The 18,152-nt window shown below is 40.6% G+C and overlaps 1 protein-coding gene across 1 annotated transcript in view; it reads left to right on the top strand.

The window, feature by feature from the left end:
- Positions 1 to 18,152, top strand: part of EPHB1 (EPH receptor B1) — a 417,321-nt gene that overhangs the window by 341,941 nt on the left and 57,228 nt on the right. The window contains exons 5-6 of the mRNA XM_069727937.1: positions 6,817 to 7,152; positions 17,742 to 17,866. Of these exons, the coding sequence (XP_069584038.1) occupies positions 6,817 to 7,152; positions 17,742 to 17,866 (461 nt within the window). The remainder of the gene's footprint in view (positions 1 to 6,816; positions 7,153 to 17,741; positions 17,867 to 18,152) is intronic.

Raw genomic sequence — 18,152 nt, forward strand, 5'->3', positions numbered from 1 at the left:
ACAAGGTTCTACTTCCCATAAAACAGTAAAAAAAAATGGACAGCCCTCCAATAACATTTAAGTGCTATCAATTTTTTTTAATGGCTGTCATGGAAAATTTTAAAATCTCTGAAGCCCCTGGAGGGGGGGGGGGGGGGAGGGCATTCACCCCCTACCTCCTTCTCTCTCACACGACATTGCAGAAGAAAAAAGGGCTTACAATCTACAAAGCTTTTTCAGTAGTTGAATTACACAGTTTAACATATGGGAAATGAGCAAGACTGATATTTATAGATTGGAGAGGAAGAGAAGTGACAATCCTAATTAAAATGCAGGCGGCTCCCTTTGAACCAAAACAGATCCTGTCAGTACCAACAAGGATATATTTTGTGAAAGACATATTTATAGAATGGACAGGTAACTGGACAGAAAATGGTCTTTACAGAGGGCTGGATAACAAAGGTACATGTGTTTACACGTAGGTAGAGAGGTGAAAGAGCCTCTTTTGTCCCCAGGTAATACTTTGTCCCCTCCAGGGGAAATGTTATATATTGACCCCAGACTTATGTCTCTGAAATAAAATTATGAATATTGTGGCTTGTATAGATTCTATAGTGATGGGATATACATTTTCAGCTTTAGGACAAATCGGGGAAGAAGATGCTTGTTTTTTCGTAATTGTAACCCTTGCCTATAGGACACAAATCAATAGTGGGCAGATAACTGACAACAGCCATGTCATGTTTTGTCTTTGGGTAGCGGTAAAATCCTTATAAAAAAGTATGGTGGCAATCTCGAAATTCTGCGATCATCAGGAGTGAAGTTTGTAAAATCTTTTCTATATTTTTTTATGAACACTGCCTATCATTTTTGATTAAATATAAAGTTTAATAGTTCTGTTCCTTTTGTTCTGTAACCCACACCCCGAAGCCATACGCTACAAGAATCAGGCTTCCCTTCTGCCTGTATAAAAAAATCTACTGGTGGTTGGAATCTTGGGTTGTCATGAAGCTGGCAGTGATCGTACCGGGGGTATATACACATATTCCATGCATTGGAATTGGAGGCGTATACCATAGTCTCACTATTAGTATCCCGATAACTGGCCTATTAGTGGAAACATCCTGCGGTCTCCTCCGGTAATTGTCAGTCAATCGCGTAATTGTTTGGACGATTGGAGGCAGCAGAAAGCTGATCACTCCAAACATAACAGCTGGTGGATCTGCGCACCCTCCCAGGTTGTGATCTTTGACAATGGCCCGTTCACTTGAAGAGTTAATTTCATTCGAAAATCAAGTGACTGCAGCCACTAGACAGTGCAAAGCCTCGTTGTTCTGACTCTATACATTGTTTTAATCTGAGCTGTAATGGAGAAGAAAAGTGCTGATTGCTGGAGATGCCGCATGTTGGACCCCCAACAATCTGATATCGATGTCCTGTCTTACGGATGGGTCAGCAATATGTTACTGCCAGACAACCCTTTTAAGCTGGCAGATCCCATTGTTTTTGATGCGGTCGGTTGACCTGCTACTTTCGGATTCCCCCAACAGTTTGATTTCAAACATTCAATCCGTTTTCTCACCTTTGAGATTAGCCACAGCCAGAGGAATGTGGAAGCAGCGTACTCCTCTGTGCCCACTGGAAACATGAGCAAATCAGGAGATCTAGCTGTCAGCTGAGCAAGCTGTGATCGGTATTTAGGCAGTATACGGGTTAACATCACAAGACTACAGAAATAATTGTATTGGCCTTCAGGCTGCCTGCTCTGCATGATAATAACTCCTGCAAGATGTTGATGGATGTGTGATAATGGAGATAAGAGCCACTTGTTTCCATGCTGTCTATAGGTTTAGATTTGATCAATACAGTTCTGCGACCATGTTGTAATACTGCACCAACACCCACTGTATACAGTGTATTACAAGCTACGCTATAAGGGTGCTGCAGTTCTTACTAATGTGTCAAACATTCCTCAAAGTGTAAGAGTACCGTAAATGTAATAAAAAAAAGAGCATTAACCTTCTACTTTGATCCAGGATTGATCCTAGTAAAATAGTTAAAAATACTCAAATGTCTATCCCAGGGTGTTGCCTTAAAGGGAACCTGTCACCTGAATTTGGCGGGACTGGTTTTGGGTCATATGGGCGGAGTTTTCAGGTGTTTGATTCACCCTTTCCTTACCCGCTGGCTGCATGCTGGCCGCAATATTGGATTGAAGTTCATTCTCTGTCCTCCATAGTACACGCCTGTGCAAGGCAAGATTGCATAGTGCAGGCGTGTACTACGGAGGACAGAGAATGAACTTCAATCCAATATTGCAGCCAGCATGCAGCCAGCGGGTAAGGAAATGGTGAATCAAACACCTGAAAACTCCGCCCATATGACCCAAAACCAGTCCCGCCAAATTCAGGTGACAGGTTCCCTTTAAGCATGACTATTAAATTACCTAAGTAAAAAGTGGAAAAAAAGTTTTTAAAAATATGGAAAAAATAAAAAATAAAAAATGTTCAAATCGCCCTCCTTTTGCCCCATTGAAAATAAAACAATTAAAAAAATACACTTTTTTTGTTGCTATGTTCAGAAATGTCCGATGTATCAAAATATAAAATAAATTAATCCGGTCGGTATACACCGTAAGGAGAAAAAATCGAAATGCTAGAAATGTGGTTTTTTATAACCTTTTCAACATTTAAATTAAATGCAATAAGATATAATCTAAATATTGTATCTACCCCAAAATTGTATCAATAAAAATAAGCCATCACTCAGTCCCAGATCCCAAAAAATGGTAACCCTATGGGTCTCGGAAAATGGTGACAAACGCAAAACCATTTTTTTCATACAAATTTCGGAATTTTTTTCACTACTTAGATAAAAAAAATAAACTACACATGTTTGTTATGTGCATACTCACACCGACTTAGGGAATCATATTGCCTGATCAGTTATACAATATACAATACAATATATACTATACAATATATAATATAGTGACACGGTATATAAAAAACAAAAAACAATTGTGGACTTTTAGATTTTTTTGCAATTTCACCGCACTTAGAGTTTTTTTTTCCTTTTTTCCAGTACACTATAAGGTAAAGTCAATGGTGTCAATCAAAAGTACAACTTGTCCTGCAAAAAAAAAATATATCCCCCATACGGCTATATTGTTGGAAATATAAAAATAGTTATGGCTCTTGGAAGAAAGGGAGGAGAAAACTAAAACGGACAAAAACAGAAAATGGCCCGGGGAGGTAAAAGGTTAAAGAATAACATGAAATTTCTCCATATTGATTCAAGAAATGCTATAAATACCAACAATATGGCTACTTCGGCCATGTCAGAACTATACTAATGTATCCCCATCTCTTACATGTACATGGATATCTTCTGAATTACGCAAGTAAAAATGTAATGGAGTTAAGTGGTTAAATGGAGTTATTCCTAGAAGTCGTGAAAAGTACGGAGTGGCCCCATATTGGTAGCCGCAGTTATTAATAGTGTCATATACAATACTTAATCAAATATGTACTCTTGGAAATATCAAGTTCTCTGCATGACTTGCCAGGATCCTTAGCTCAGTGGTAATTCTGCTCCTGTAGTGATGAGTGGTATTTAAACCGATCAATTCAGCCGCAATTCAGTAAAAATCTTTAATATTGTAATTTATGGTCAAACCGTAAAACATATACATATATGACGTATGAGCGACTGCGACGAGCACCGAGACCCATGTCATCTCTATAGATAGCCGCAGGTTTTCACTTTAATGGAAAACAATGAACTTAATGATTAAAGGGATTTCACCAAAGCTTTTTTTTATTAGAAATCAGGATCATCAAGGCTCAGGAGAGGTTAGACTGACCTTATCGTTTCCAAAGTCAATCATGGTCTGAAATCCACTTTAACCTCTAACTGATGGTGGGGAGGTCCATCACAGACCTGGTCCTAGAATGGCTTGCTCTAATAGACCTGGATATCGGCCTGCCTCAAGAGGAAAACAAAATATGAAATGTTAACGTGCCCGGCCTCTCAAACGGTGGGAAAGCGACTTTCTAGTACCTGGTAACTGTGGAAACGGATTCTGGAGTGGCTTACAAAGTGCTTGTCATAACGTGATTAAGTGACATAGTACTCGAATGGCATGGCAGCGACTATTAACCCCTCTCCGTCTTGCCATATAAATCTTTGCTTCCACAGTGTGTATTGTATTCAGCTTCATGGACGTCTCACGTGACACAAGCTCTATAATTGGCCAAGTCACGACACAAAGGGCAACAGTAATTGCCGTATTCAGAAGCTCCCGGCCTGAATGCTTTCTACCAATGCCCATGGCTGTGCTCTTCCTTGCAAGATCATTATACTTAATAAGTGTTAGATTTTCAGATAAAGTAAGAACCTTGACCTACAAAAGGTTTTGTATAAATAAAATTAAAATACAAGAACCCATCTATTGCTCACACTCCTCACATATTATCTATAACACCAAGCAACCCAGAGAACAAGGTGTATGTGGAAAAAAATAGTGTCCACATCAGCATTAAAAAAATGTTGTCGCGTTCTCTCAATCAATGACACAAAAAAATGAACAAAAGAAGGAGGCTGGAAATCTGATGGCCCTGTGAAATGTCAATAAGATCCTTCAAGAGTGTATAATAGAGTGTATAATAGGGCAGTCATGTCCATCATGGATCCATTAAAAATAAAAATCATGATGTTAATGTTAGCAAACTCTAAAGCTGAGGAGCGATCGTGCTGGGATATCGTCTTATCCGAACACACTCGGGGATTATCCAGGCATCTGGGCGTGCTCGTATATTATGCTCGAGTCCCTGCGACTGCTTGATTTGCGGCTGTTAGACAGCATCAACATATGTGGGGATTGCCTGTTTATAACACAATCCCCACATGTGCTCAGGCTGTATGACAGCCTCAAACCATGCAGCCGCAGAGACTCGAACATAATATACGAGCACGCCCAGATCTTCAGATAACACCCGAGGGTGCTCGGATAAAACATTATCCAAGCACGTTGGCTCATCACAACTGAACATACATACTGTATTAGATAAAAGTTGGCCGACCACCTGATTTGTAAGGTGCCTCTTGAGAGATGATGTGAGGGCTTGGTGTTGGCGGTAGTTGGGGTTCGGCCTGTTGAATTTCAGCAGTGACACTTTTGTCTGGTGCAGAGATAAGCTACTGCTAGAAAAGTCCACAGCGACACTCTCATAACACACAGGAGCATTCAACCAACCAAGCATTCCTGTGTATGTGTGATAGATAACCTTCAGATGAACAATATCTAAAGTGTATGACCAACTGAAAGAGAACCTCTCAGTAGGATCAACCCCCGTAGGCCGTGCATATGGACATGTAGGTCATAGGAATCTGAATAAAATGATACCTTGGTTTCTGCAGCAAGTATTAATTTCCATTTACCATACAAATCCATATGTGTCTTACCAATGAGTTATTTATTGAGCGACTAATACCGTATATACTGTACCCCAAACTTACGAATATCAAGTGCTGCTACTTCCTTCACCCTGCTCAACTTTTTAACCTTTTCAACGTTTTAAATTTTATCAGCATGACATAGACAATCTTCCTTTGTGGCTGGCACATTTCCACATATAACATCTTGGACCCCAGGGATACCGGTACTACCCATTCTACATTAACTGCCCTTTACAAAGTTCCTGAGAACAGCGCTTCTTAAAAAGAGAGGAGGGGGAATCACACTGTGGCACTTAAGTGTAGACATAGCAAGAGTTCACAAAGTCTTCCTTTATTGAGTGGGTAGTAAATGTCTTAAATAGAATCCCAGAGGAAGCGTCTAATACAAGAAATATAAAATAATAAAGAACTGTGAACCGTGTCTGTGCAGTTAAGAACTAAAATACATCTAGCCACCATCTTATTCTTCATTGTCGATAATATCAATCATATGGTCACTCAGACACAGTCTTGGGAACTTAAATACTTTTTTTTACCAGTCGGTTCATCTTCCTTCCAGAGTTCTCTCTAGATACAAAGTACATTCTCTTGTTGGAAAAGTTAAAATAATCGGATCAGGCGTATCTGATCCTGAACTCTATTTCCAAGCAGACATGACTTTCATATAGTTTCTACAAACTTACAGATAACTTTAATCTCGACCCTTTAATCCATTGGGTGCCACAAGCCAATTGCCACCTGCATTATCTAAGTGAATTGAGCGGGCCAAAAAGAAGATTCCACTGTCACCCCATTATCATCCCTTCTTCATCTAACAAATAGCAATGTCATATTGTATGGCAATGTACTGTAAAAGTGATCTTAGGATCCTACAGTAGGTTAACGTTTCCTATGGGGGACAAAAAAAGTTCAATAAAAGTAGCTTAAAAAACAACTATTGTATGTCCTCAGAGGAATGAGAGAATTTTTCTTATTGTTCTTTTTGGCACCATTTATTTTTACTTTTTTACTTCTTTGCTATGTGTTAATAAGGAAACACATTACAGAGAATCTATACGGCCATTTTGAGTGCTGGAGTTCTGTTTAACCCATTATTCATTATGTCAACTGTAAAAACGCTGATTTTTTTGGGGGGTTGGGGCAGGTTTATTGGAAATTCTCTATCCATTCTCTATCCATCCATGTATTCATTATTCATTATGTTGAGGGTAAAAACACAGATTTTTTGGGTGGGGTGGGGGCAGGCTTGTTGTAAACTCTTTAATACTACAGCCATATAGACTTTTTCCTACTGTAGATGATAATATTTTACATTCCATTCATCAATCTGTATAAATATGTTCCTTCTGAACATCTAACTTATGATTCTGTCCTCAGGTGTTCCTTCTGGACCCCGTAATGTCATCTCAATAGTCAATGAGACATCCATCACCTTGGAATGGCATCCGCCACGTGAAACCGGTGGCAGGGATGATGTCACTTACAATATCATCTGCAAGAAGTGCCGGTCTGACCGGCGGAGCTGCTCAAGATGTGATGACAATGTCGATTTTGTTCCGCGGCAGATGGGGTTGACGGACACTCGTGTCTTCATTAGTAATTTATGGGCGCATACGCCTTACACCTTCGAGATCCAGTCTGTGAATGGAGTCACCAATAAAAGTCCATTTCCTCCCCAGCATGTCTCCGTCAATATCACCACTAACCAGGCTGGTAAGTTAATGTTGGTATAATTAATGACATCTTGATACAGGTATTTCATGAAAATTAGTCAGCAAACATCTAGTTAACTTTACCCGAAATTTGAGCAGAGCTCAAGGCAGATCCTTGATTGATGATCAAACTCTGATGTGAAAGAAAGAGTCCATGCCCATATTGTATTGCTGATGTAATAAAGCTGATATGTCCACAAGTTGATCATCAGCCTTGAAGTAACTGTGAAGCTCAGAGATGATGTTGACCACTGGACTTATTTCAGTCCCAGGCTCCCGCAGATTCATTCTAAGTGTGGCCGAACTAGTGACTTATATAGAGGCAAAACTGTTCTTGTCATGAGCTTCTATGTCTCTTTTAATGTATCCCATTATTTTATTTCCCTTGGCAGCAGCTGCCTGGCACTGGTCACTAAAGTTTAATTCCCTGACCATCCATATGCCCAAGTCTTGAGCGACAGTTTTCCCCAATTAGTTCATAATTATACATTTCATTTTCTCTGCCCAATTGCGTAACCTTATATTTATCTAAATTAAACTTCAATTTCCTTTTCTCATCCCAAATGTCTCCATCTTATATAAATCCCTCTTTAATATTAAATTAAATATTAAATGTAGTTATCGCTGTGTGTAGTGAACTGGCTGACCAGCTCCTTTTTATATCAAGCTAGTTGTCTGCTTAGAGAAGGGGGCTGGCTGAGCTATTAAAATTAGCAAATCTTCCAGCTCCCTTCACACTCACAACTGTTGACATGTCAACACAGGATACTTTCTCCTGTGTTGAGCATAAACCTGAAAAGGTGCTTCCGGGACCTTAGGCTAATAGCTGAACATTGGGGCACCTTTGAAAATAAAAATATACCGTATTAGTTCTGTAGAGTTAGTTAGTAACACATCTAAGTAGTTTTTTAACTAAATATTTCCTTTAAAGGGATTGTTGGGCATAAGCATGTGTTGACCTATCTAGATGAAAGGTCATCAATAGCAGATTCGTGATGGTCGGACACCCCACACCCTCACTGATCAGCCGTGTTTTGCTCAGTCTGATATAAACACTTTGGACGGAGCTCCTAAACGCAGTTGCATTGAGAGTATGACAGTATGGCCGCCTCTGCCGAATCCTGAAGGCCAACTTCTAGTCTTTTGTATAAGACCTGTGCTGCAGTGGTCGGCAGTGGTCGCTACGCTTTTGAATGGAGCTGCGCTCAGCAGATTTGTGCAAAGTGTTTACATCTGGGAACGCCGAAGCAAAAATCAGCTGATCGGTGGGAGTGCCGGATATCAGTCCCTCACCAATCTGCTAATGATGACCTATCCTGTAGACACGTAATCAAATACCTGTGCCCGGACAACAACAAAGCAATGAAAAAAAATTCAGAATATGGCCTAAATTTTGGTATATTCTCAGGATCAATTGCAACATTTCTTGCAAATCAAAGTCATATTATAACTAGAGCTTTATCACAATCCCTCAATGATTGCATACAGCCCTAGAATAGCCTATTGAATCCAACATTCTGAAGTTTTCCATCTGCTTTTATCTTACTGGAATATGCTGTATTAAATAATACATGTTTAAATTTAGAGTTGTATGGAAATCCTAGGTTTATAGAGGAGCGAGAAAACATCCTTGAATGAAATAGTTAAAAGTTTGTGTTTCGGTGTTAAAGGAGTTGGACAGTACTTTGGATATTGAAGACATATCTTAAGACTAGGTCAACAGTATATCTGATGGCGGTCTCTGGTGCAGCTTCTTAAAGTGCGCAGCAGAAATATACTAGAATTTCAAAATGGAATATATTTTCTTCAATGACACCGCCATCTCTGAACTGATTATCCATCTATTTCTCAATCTTCAAGAAAGCTTACAACCTGCAATGACTATGCTGCCACCTCAACACCACCGGAGCTACTGCAACCCCCCAACCCACTGTCTCCTTCCCCATCATCCCATGTAAGCCCTCAAAGGCAGGGTCCTCTTCCGTACCGGTCTATCATTGTTAGTTTGTTTAGTGTAATTGATGCTTGTATTTTGTATGTAACCCCTTCTCATGTACAGCACCATGGGAATCAATGGTGCTATATAAATAAATAATAATATTGATAATAGTAATCATTATTAGCTGGCGGGGGTCCGAAACCTGAAGCTGCTGGCTTTTGTTGAGACCAGAAGCACGGCTCCACGCCATTGGCATGGCCATTGTTAGGTACTGCAGCTCTGCTCCCATTGAAGTCAGATGTTGTACTCCCACAAATCTGGTATTGATGGCCTATCCTAATTATAGGCCAGCAATATCAAAGTTCTGGACAACTCTTTTAACACCATGATTATTATGCATTATGTGCAGCAAAACATAAGTGTCTATAAAATCTATGAGAACAAATACCCGCCATACTACCTTGAGCTATACCATCTCATTGGCAGTACTGTCACACAGCGCAGTCCCATAGGATATAGTACAGCGCAGTGGTTAATGCTATATCGTCTATAATCTGTAATGGTTTAACTGCATTAAAACACCATCAGGTAAGACAATAATTGACAATTTGATTTCATCTGATGTGAATATGTGACTTGTTCCTGGATTTTTGCCAGAAATAGCAGCAGACGGATTGAGATAGAAGCTTTAAGTACTGCAGCAGACGTCCCCACTCCCCACCATTCTCCTTCACCTACGGCCTATCAATTTCTTATCTCCCAAGTCATATTCTTCAATCTCACATCCATCCATATTATCTAGAACTTTGTCGTCTCTTCATATTTTTATTTGTGTCACATACATAACAAGTTTCAATATCCATTAATGCAAACACATCTATCAAATCCGTTCAGAGGATCTCAGCATAGCCATTTATCTTTTATGTGCCGGGCAGCTGCTGAAAATTCACACATGGTCCCAGCTTCTTACAAGAAGCGCTCTTCTTAATTAACCCCGTGAATGTCCTCAGACTGTTCATTCACATACACGTCAGGCGTCTTTGAGACAAACTGCTGCAAATCATTTTCCCTTTACAGAGCCGGCGTATCTAACATGACTATTGTGTCATGGTGGAACGATCTTGTAATCCAAGAAAGTGGAGTTTTTTCCCAATGGAAGTAAAAGAAAATGCCATGTGATTTTCCTGAGACTGTTGTGGTCATGAATAATTTACATTGACCTTTATGGTGTTTGGGTTTGTCTCCTGCGTTATCCCATCATGATTATATGGAGCCACAGACATCATATGCCTCAGTGGATTTCTAAGGAACACAACTTTGAAATGATGGTCCTCTGTCATACTGAACTGTGGCTTATGTCATCAACTAGATTTTGAGACTACTGTATGCTTATTAAGATATTGCATCACTTATTGATAGTGTTTGCTGTATGATAAATCCTTAATGTTCTCGTAATTATTATTTTTTATTATTATAACGCCGTTTATTCCATAGTGCTTTACAAAAGAAAAGAGGTATACATATTAAAAACAAGTATAATAATCTTAAACAATACAAGTCACCAACTGTTACAGGAGGAGAGAGGACCCTGCCCGCGAGGGCTTTGTCTACAAGGGATAGTGAGGGTAGAGCTGGTTGTGCAGTGCAATATGGTGGATAGAGGATTACTGCCAGTTGTCGGCAGAGGTAGATCTTCAGGTTCCTTTTGAAGGTTTCCACGGTAGGCAAGAGTCTGATATATTGAGGTAGAGAGTTCCAGAGTATGGGGGATGCACGGGAGAAATCTTGCATGCAATTGTGCAAGGGTAGATCAGAGGGAAGTAGACAAGGAGGTCTTGTGAGGATCAGAGGTTGCGTGCAGGTAAGTACCAGGAGACGAGGTCACAGATGTATGGAGGAGACAGGTTGTGGATGGCTTTGTATGTCATAGTTAGGGTTTTGAACTGGAGTCTTTGGGCAATGTGGAGCTAATGAAGGTATTGGTAGAGAAGGGAGGCCGTGTAAGAACGGGGGGACAGGTGGATTAGTCAGGTGGCAGAGTCTAGTGTAGATTGGAGGTGTGTAAGTGTGTTAAAAGTGAGGCCACAGAGCAGGAGGTTGCAGTATTAGAGGCGGGAGATAATGAGCGCATATACTTGTGTTTTTGCAGAATCTTGGATAAGGAATGTACAAATGCGGGAAATATTTTTGAGTTAGAGTCGGCAGGAGGTGCAAAGGGCTTGGATATGTGGTTTGAAGGAGAGGCAGCGAGCTGGTGGGGCTGAGAAGAGGGAGCAGTCATTGACTTTGATAGATACGTCAGTTGGGGCTGATTGAGATGGGGAAAAGATGATGAATTCTGTGTTGTGCATGTTAAGTTTTAGAAATTAAGCAACGAAAAAATATGAAGACATTGTGGTATTCTGTTTAGTAAGGAGGAGATATCGGGTCCAGAGAGGTAAATCTGTGTGTCATCAGTATGGAGATGATACTGAAAGCCGTGGGACTCTATTAGCTGTCCTAGGCTAAAAGTGTAGATGGAGAAGAGCAGGGGTCCTAGAACTGAGCCTAGGAGGCAGGGGCGAGGTGAGGAGGTGGTGTATGGGAGATGCTGAATGTCTGGACCAATAGGTATGAAGAGATCCAAGATAGAGCCAAGTCTGTGATGTCAAGAGATGAGGGAATCTGTAGTAAGAGGGAATGGTCCACTGTCTCGAAGGCAGAGGCCAGGTTCAGGAGGAGGAAGACAATGTAGTGTCATTTGACATTGGTGGTTAGTAGGTCATTAGTGACTTTAGTTAGGGCAGTTTCAATTGAATGATGCAGTTAGAAGCCAGATTGTAATCTGTCAAGGATAGAGCAGCCAAAGAGGTAAGAGGATATTTCATGATGGACATGCTGTTCCAATTATTTTAAGGCATAGGGATATGAGGCGATACAGTAGCTAGACACAAAAGATTGGTCACGGGAGGGTTCTTAAGATTGGTGTGATTGAGACATATTTAAAGCATGAGGGGAAGACACCAGTTATTAGTGATAGGTTGAAGGAATTGGTTTAGGATTTGGATCAAGACTGTGGTGAGGTTTGGGATGAGGTTGGACGGGGTTGGGTCAAGTGCACAGGTGGTGAGATGTGATTTGGAGAGCACAGAGGATAGTAATTAGATTATTTTCCTTTTTTTCACTTATCACTATATCTCAGATATATATTCAAAGTACACTAAGACTCTTAGAACTCTTAAAAACTCTTAAGAACTCTTAAAACTTAGATTTTTAAATCGTTTTACATCTGAAGACAACAATGAATCACTAATCCTAGGAATCACACTTTAGGTTATAGTTGGTCAGACCAACTAATTTTGGTGAGAACAGGTGGCTATCTAATGTTTATGGGGGGCCCCCAACTCTCGACATCAGTGTCAGAGTAGATAAACATTGTTCTTAACATAGAGAAGCCATATTAGAACCAATCATCAATGTGCATGGGAGAGTCAAGAGGGAGATCTTGTTTCAGCTCACCTGGTAAGATGGATCCTCCATCCCAAAGTCGGGGGAGACTCAAGGGCCCTGGGCTTTTGTGCAACAAGCAAAGAAGGCACACAGTTAACAAGAACTCGGCACGTGCAGGAGACCCAGGACGAGAAGTACAGGTGCAGTGCAATGAAACTTGGGACAATACAAAGATGGCTAAACAAGGGTCACACGAAGGCAACCTGCAAAGCCCGATGTGGAGCACAACAGAGTTCAGCGGACCAGGGTAAAGGGAGCAAATCAAAGACCCAGTACCGATGTATAACAGAGCTGTTGGCCCAACAGTTATCTAGGCTGCATAGGAGCTTCTAATTTTTAGTTTTTAATACTTTGATCATCTTTTTTCATTACAAGCAAATATAAATGGGTGTGCATGCATAGAGCGCCAACATTTCCCTATAGATTTCAACAGTGCAGTTGAAACGTATGCAGACTATCCTGTTACACATGTCAGGGTTGTCTCAGCTGTATTGTGGAATCTAGAGCAAAGAGGGAATCGATTTAAATGGACTGTTGACTTTCAAAGACCCTTTTTTATGCTCAGCTTTGCATGTTTAAGTTGAGGATTTGACCATTACTTAGAAGATGTGTACTAGAAGACTGCAGGGCACTCCATTGAAAACAGAGACCATATTTCAGTAGGTGGTGATGTGATGAGTTGAGTTGTTGCCTCCCAAACTCTTGAAAAACCATCATGTTATATACCTGCCTTACGATTCAGCAAAAATCTATATTAGGGCATGCATGTTTTTTTCTTTAGTACTAATTATTCCGATACAGAATACCACAATTTTTTTAGAATGTTTTGTACATAATTTGACCGAAACTCTCAAAACTTCACAATTCCTCTGTAAGAAATCAGAGGCATAAGTAGGTGCATCAGAGGGTTCATGAACCACTATGGAAGCTCTATTATGGCTGGAAATTTAAGTAATCGGTAACGGAAGGCATAATAACCATCATCCTATAAAGTAGTAATACTAAAAAAGGGCCATAAAAGGTAAAAATGTTCCATAAAACTAAGCGTAGTTTGGTGATGAGAGCATACAAAAGCAATCTGTAGCCTCACATTATCATTGAATGCAGGGCTTGGTAGTTCAACATCCAATATTTAAGGTAAAGGCTTACTGTGCCACGTACATGAACAATTATGTGAAGCAATGTAATTTTGAGAAGAATACTCAACGGTGATCTTGTTTCTGTAGCTTTCTAGATTCTTTCTGCATTACCCATGCTAACCACGCAACAGTGCCATAGCTATGAAGCCTGCAATTAACAAAACAGCAATCAAGTTAAGTGCTTAATTTCAGGAAATTAACATCCTTCTCCAAAAGGATAGGAATAGAAAACAAAAAAGGCGGCTTAGAGGAGATCTGGGTAAACAGAAGAAGCGTCGGCTTTCTGCCTCCTGCGTGCACTTGAGGGAGAGACCTTGTATCTGAGAAGTAAACAGAGCTGACGTCTGAAATGAAGCATTATGCAAAGCAGCGAGGAATCGGGGGGAGACCCGAGCGCCTCTGATTGCAAACTTAGGAATTATACGAGGCCTTCATAAGATGCAGTGTTATACTGAAGGCCGGGCTTCTGGAATAATAGGTTTATCTAGAAGGATCACATCGCATTGTCTTAGCGCAAAGCTTAACGTGGATTAATTACAGAAGCAATTACAAGATGAACTTTACTACATAATACAAATTGGCATTACGGCTGTCATCTTTTTGTATAATTCATACTTATGTTTTCACTGCAGGCTGCACATGATCGGCACATACTGTTTTCTATAACCTGAGTCATCTGAAAATTATACAAACAGAGCTGATTATATATTACAAAAAAGAAGTCTTAAAGAAGATGTCTGGTTTAGGAAACCTGCAATTTTAAATACTGTATTAGGGGAATCTAGAGTTAATAAATGAAAGTGAGGACCTCTCACTCCAAACCTTTATCTATCGGCAAAGCAAATAATGTCTCACATCTCTCTGTCCTAAGGACGCAGCATGTCTGTACAGTACATGAACAGCCCACAGATTTCAATGGAAACAGTGTAATGCTTCACTTCCCCTCCGGAGGTGCTGTTTGGAAATCAAGCACTTGCTAATAGGTTTCCAAAGTGATCCTTGGTGACTCCTTCAGAAGAACATCCTGTGATCTGCAAGATTCAGGGGTGGAAATCGCATGGGTGCAACATAGACATTCAATAGGTAAGGTGGTCCACCGCCACTTCCAAAGCAGGTGGAAATGTACATTATAAAGAGCAATTGGACTGCAAAGGTCCCAAATACAGTTATTGCACAGTGACCATCTTCTGTTTATGTCTGTTCATGGCATGATGTCAAATACTAACCTTGAAATCCTTCAAAATGCTAGCTTCTGGGTCTGGACCCGCTAGTGGTGCATTTGCTGAAGTGTGGAGATCCAGTAGTGTCCACCACATATTGCAGTGCCTGTAAATGAGAAACAGTCCAAACCTGTGTGAGTTTCTGCCCCAAAACAGCAAGGATATCAACAAAAGTAGTGGTATGCGCATACTACATTTATCATTAAATTCGGGTTTCTTAGTTTCATTGCCCCAGATGTATAAAATCCAGCCCCTCGCCATGCTGTTTGGTTTTGCTAATATTTGAGAAAGAATGGCTCCTTCTACAGAGTTTCCTGATACCAGTGCGGTCCTGTAATAGGTCATCACCATTGCAAGTCAGTTCATTGAATTCCTTACCTCCTAAAAATTCTCTAAGTGTTAATACTTAAAAATAGAAACATTGAGGAACAAAAGCTACTCTGCCATGAAGTAGAAACCAGGTAAAATTACAGAGCGGGGTCCCTCAGTGCTGAGGAGCAATGTGAATAAGTCACCAACGCTCTGATAACTTCATAACTGCCGAGACTAAACCTCCTCTGGTATTAACATCAGCGCAAAAAACTGTGCGCTGGGAGATTCGTGGCATGGGTTTCCATGGCCAAGCAGTTGAGTAGTGTGTGTTTGGCGACTGCCAGGAGAAGAACGTTACCTCAGTGACTGCACTGTGCTATTTGTAAAGTTTGGTAGAGGAGGTATAGTGCTCTTGGGTTGATTTTCAGGGATCAGCCTAAGACAACTTAGTTCCAGTAAAGGGAAATCTTAATACTTCAGAATACCAAGACATTTTGGACAAGTGGAGCCTTCAACTTTGTGGGAACAGTGTGGGAAAGACTCTTTTCTGTTCCTCGTGACTGTGCTCAGTGCACAAAGCAAGGTCCATAAAGACATTATTGGGCAAGTCTGATTTGAAAGAAATTGTCTACACAGAGTTCTGACCCCATCCAACTCCTCTGGGATCAGCTAGAATGGAGATTACAAACCAGACCATGTCCTCCAACTTCAATGTTTGGCTTCACAAATGCTCTTCAGGATGAAAGGGTAAAAATTCCTACAGACCAGACATCTTCAAGAACTTGAAGAAAGCCTTCCCAGAAGAGTAGATGTTATTATAACTGCATAGGGGCCCACTCCATACTATTGTCTATGGAGGTAGGATGGGATGTAATAACAGCTCCTGTAGGTGAAATGGTTTGGTGTCCCAATACTTTACCCCATATACTGCCTCTTGTGATGAAAATTATGCAAGAGGGTGAACTCAGCTCCATTACATATATATTAAGCTCCATTGCTATGTCATTCATCATTCAGAAAATGTGTTGTCCATCATTTGTCATTGCCTTGTATGTATATTGTCTCAGTAGGCGGGAATGTACATTTCATGTCTATATTAGATAAAGACCACCGCTAGTGATAGAAGCATTGGGGAATAGTCATCATCATTTACACATTCCTTTTACCGCTCATATCATTGAGTGGAGATTTTCTATCAACTACTGGATTGTGTCCCAGACAAGTGATAGTTTCTGCCAAACCCTGACAGCGAGTTTATAACAACAGCGTGCTTGGTGCGGTATCCATCATGTGCTGGGAAATACATTCAGAATAGACTAATTATCAGTAACTTAGCACGGGCTGTTGGTGTAAAATAAGGTCAGACACGTATTTGATTTCCAAGAGGAGTTAAAGCTTCCTTACTGATCAGTCATGACCATCACACGGGCTTTGTACAGTGACGTGAGGCTTTGTATGGGCACATAGGCTGATATGGTGCCACCTCAGGGAACCTACTGTATTTTCTACACTGACGTAGTATGCCGTTTTCTTGTGTTTTTTTTTTTATTCATGCAGGAACAAACCTTCGTACCTCCATCTAACATTGGAGGCATATGGATTTCCAGGATGAGCCAAAAATGATACCAAAGTAAGACTCTGGACAACATAAAACCACATGTAAGCCAAAACAATGGTCCCAGAATTTCTCTGATTTCCAGTGAAAATAAGTTATCACCATGATATGTGATAAATTACTTATTGGTACGTCCCATACCAAACAGCAGAAGGGGGAATTTTTACTACCCCTCCATTACAAAATGGGGCTGCTGGAAAAAGCTGAGCCCAACGCTTGTCAGCCCCATAGGAAATCAATGGAGCAGTTGTCGAGCACGTGAACTAAATCTCCATTCTAAAGGCACGTGCAGACAAATGTAGATTCTCTCATCCGAGAGACCCCTGCTGATAAATAACCTATACTTGCTGATAGATGATAGCATGTTTTTCCCTGACCCCTTTAATTTTTATGGGACAGGATTGGAAAGTAAGGGGGTATTTGGATCGCACTTGTCCTTCCAAGTCAATGGATGAGTGGAAAAGATGACTCCACTCATAACATCTACATATTGTCCGATTTCCACGCACTGACACAATGGAGAAGATGGAGAAATTTAGTTCTCCATCTTCTCCTCATCCAAGAGAATCGGTTCACACTATGTTGACCAGAGTCTGATCAGAGTACCATTTCCATAATCGGCTGTCTGCACGAAGCCTTTACTTTGTGCAACCATCCAGCAAATTTCCTGCAACTTGGGTTTCAATTATTGGCATCTTGTATGTCGATCCTGGCAGCCAGGGTTTAGTTTGGGTGTGATTTCATCATGAGAAGTAATATATCCCTGATTTTACATTTCATTGGTGGACTATTCTAAGAACTACGTTGCGAAAGCCCCCATAATAACATTCCACCAGGAGTGTAACTGAAGTGAAGTCTTCCCTTATATTTCCGCAGCTCCCTCCACTGTACCCATCATGCACCAAGTCCGAGCAACCATGAAGAGCATTACCCTCTCTTGGCCGCAGCCAGAACAACCCAATGGCATCATCCTGGATTATGAGATCCGGTATTATGAGAAGGTGAGACATTTATGGGATATTTTCGAGCAGATTTGCTCATTCATTAGAATTGTCTAGTCATTTCCAGCACTGAATAGCTTACCGCTGATTTAGAATTGATGGCAGAAGAGCGTTATTAACGCCTTCTTCCCAGCTTTGATGATTATGGAAGTCGTAATGATCCATAAAGAACGCAATGTTTACTAATTCAGTAACGTTCTTCTTGGCTGACGTTCCGGATACTGTGGTCGTACCTGCTTAGAGGTCACTACAATTTTCTATGTTTTCAGTTACTATGTCCGTCCTA

Source organism: Ranitomeya imitator, chromosome 5 (assembly GCF_032444005.1).
Source record: "Ranitomeya imitator isolate aRanImi1 chromosome 5, aRanImi1.pri, whole genome shotgun sequence".
In the NCBI taxonomy this organism is placed as follows: domain Eukaryota; kingdom Metazoa; phylum Chordata; class Amphibia; order Anura; family Dendrobatidae; genus Ranitomeya; species Ranitomeya imitator.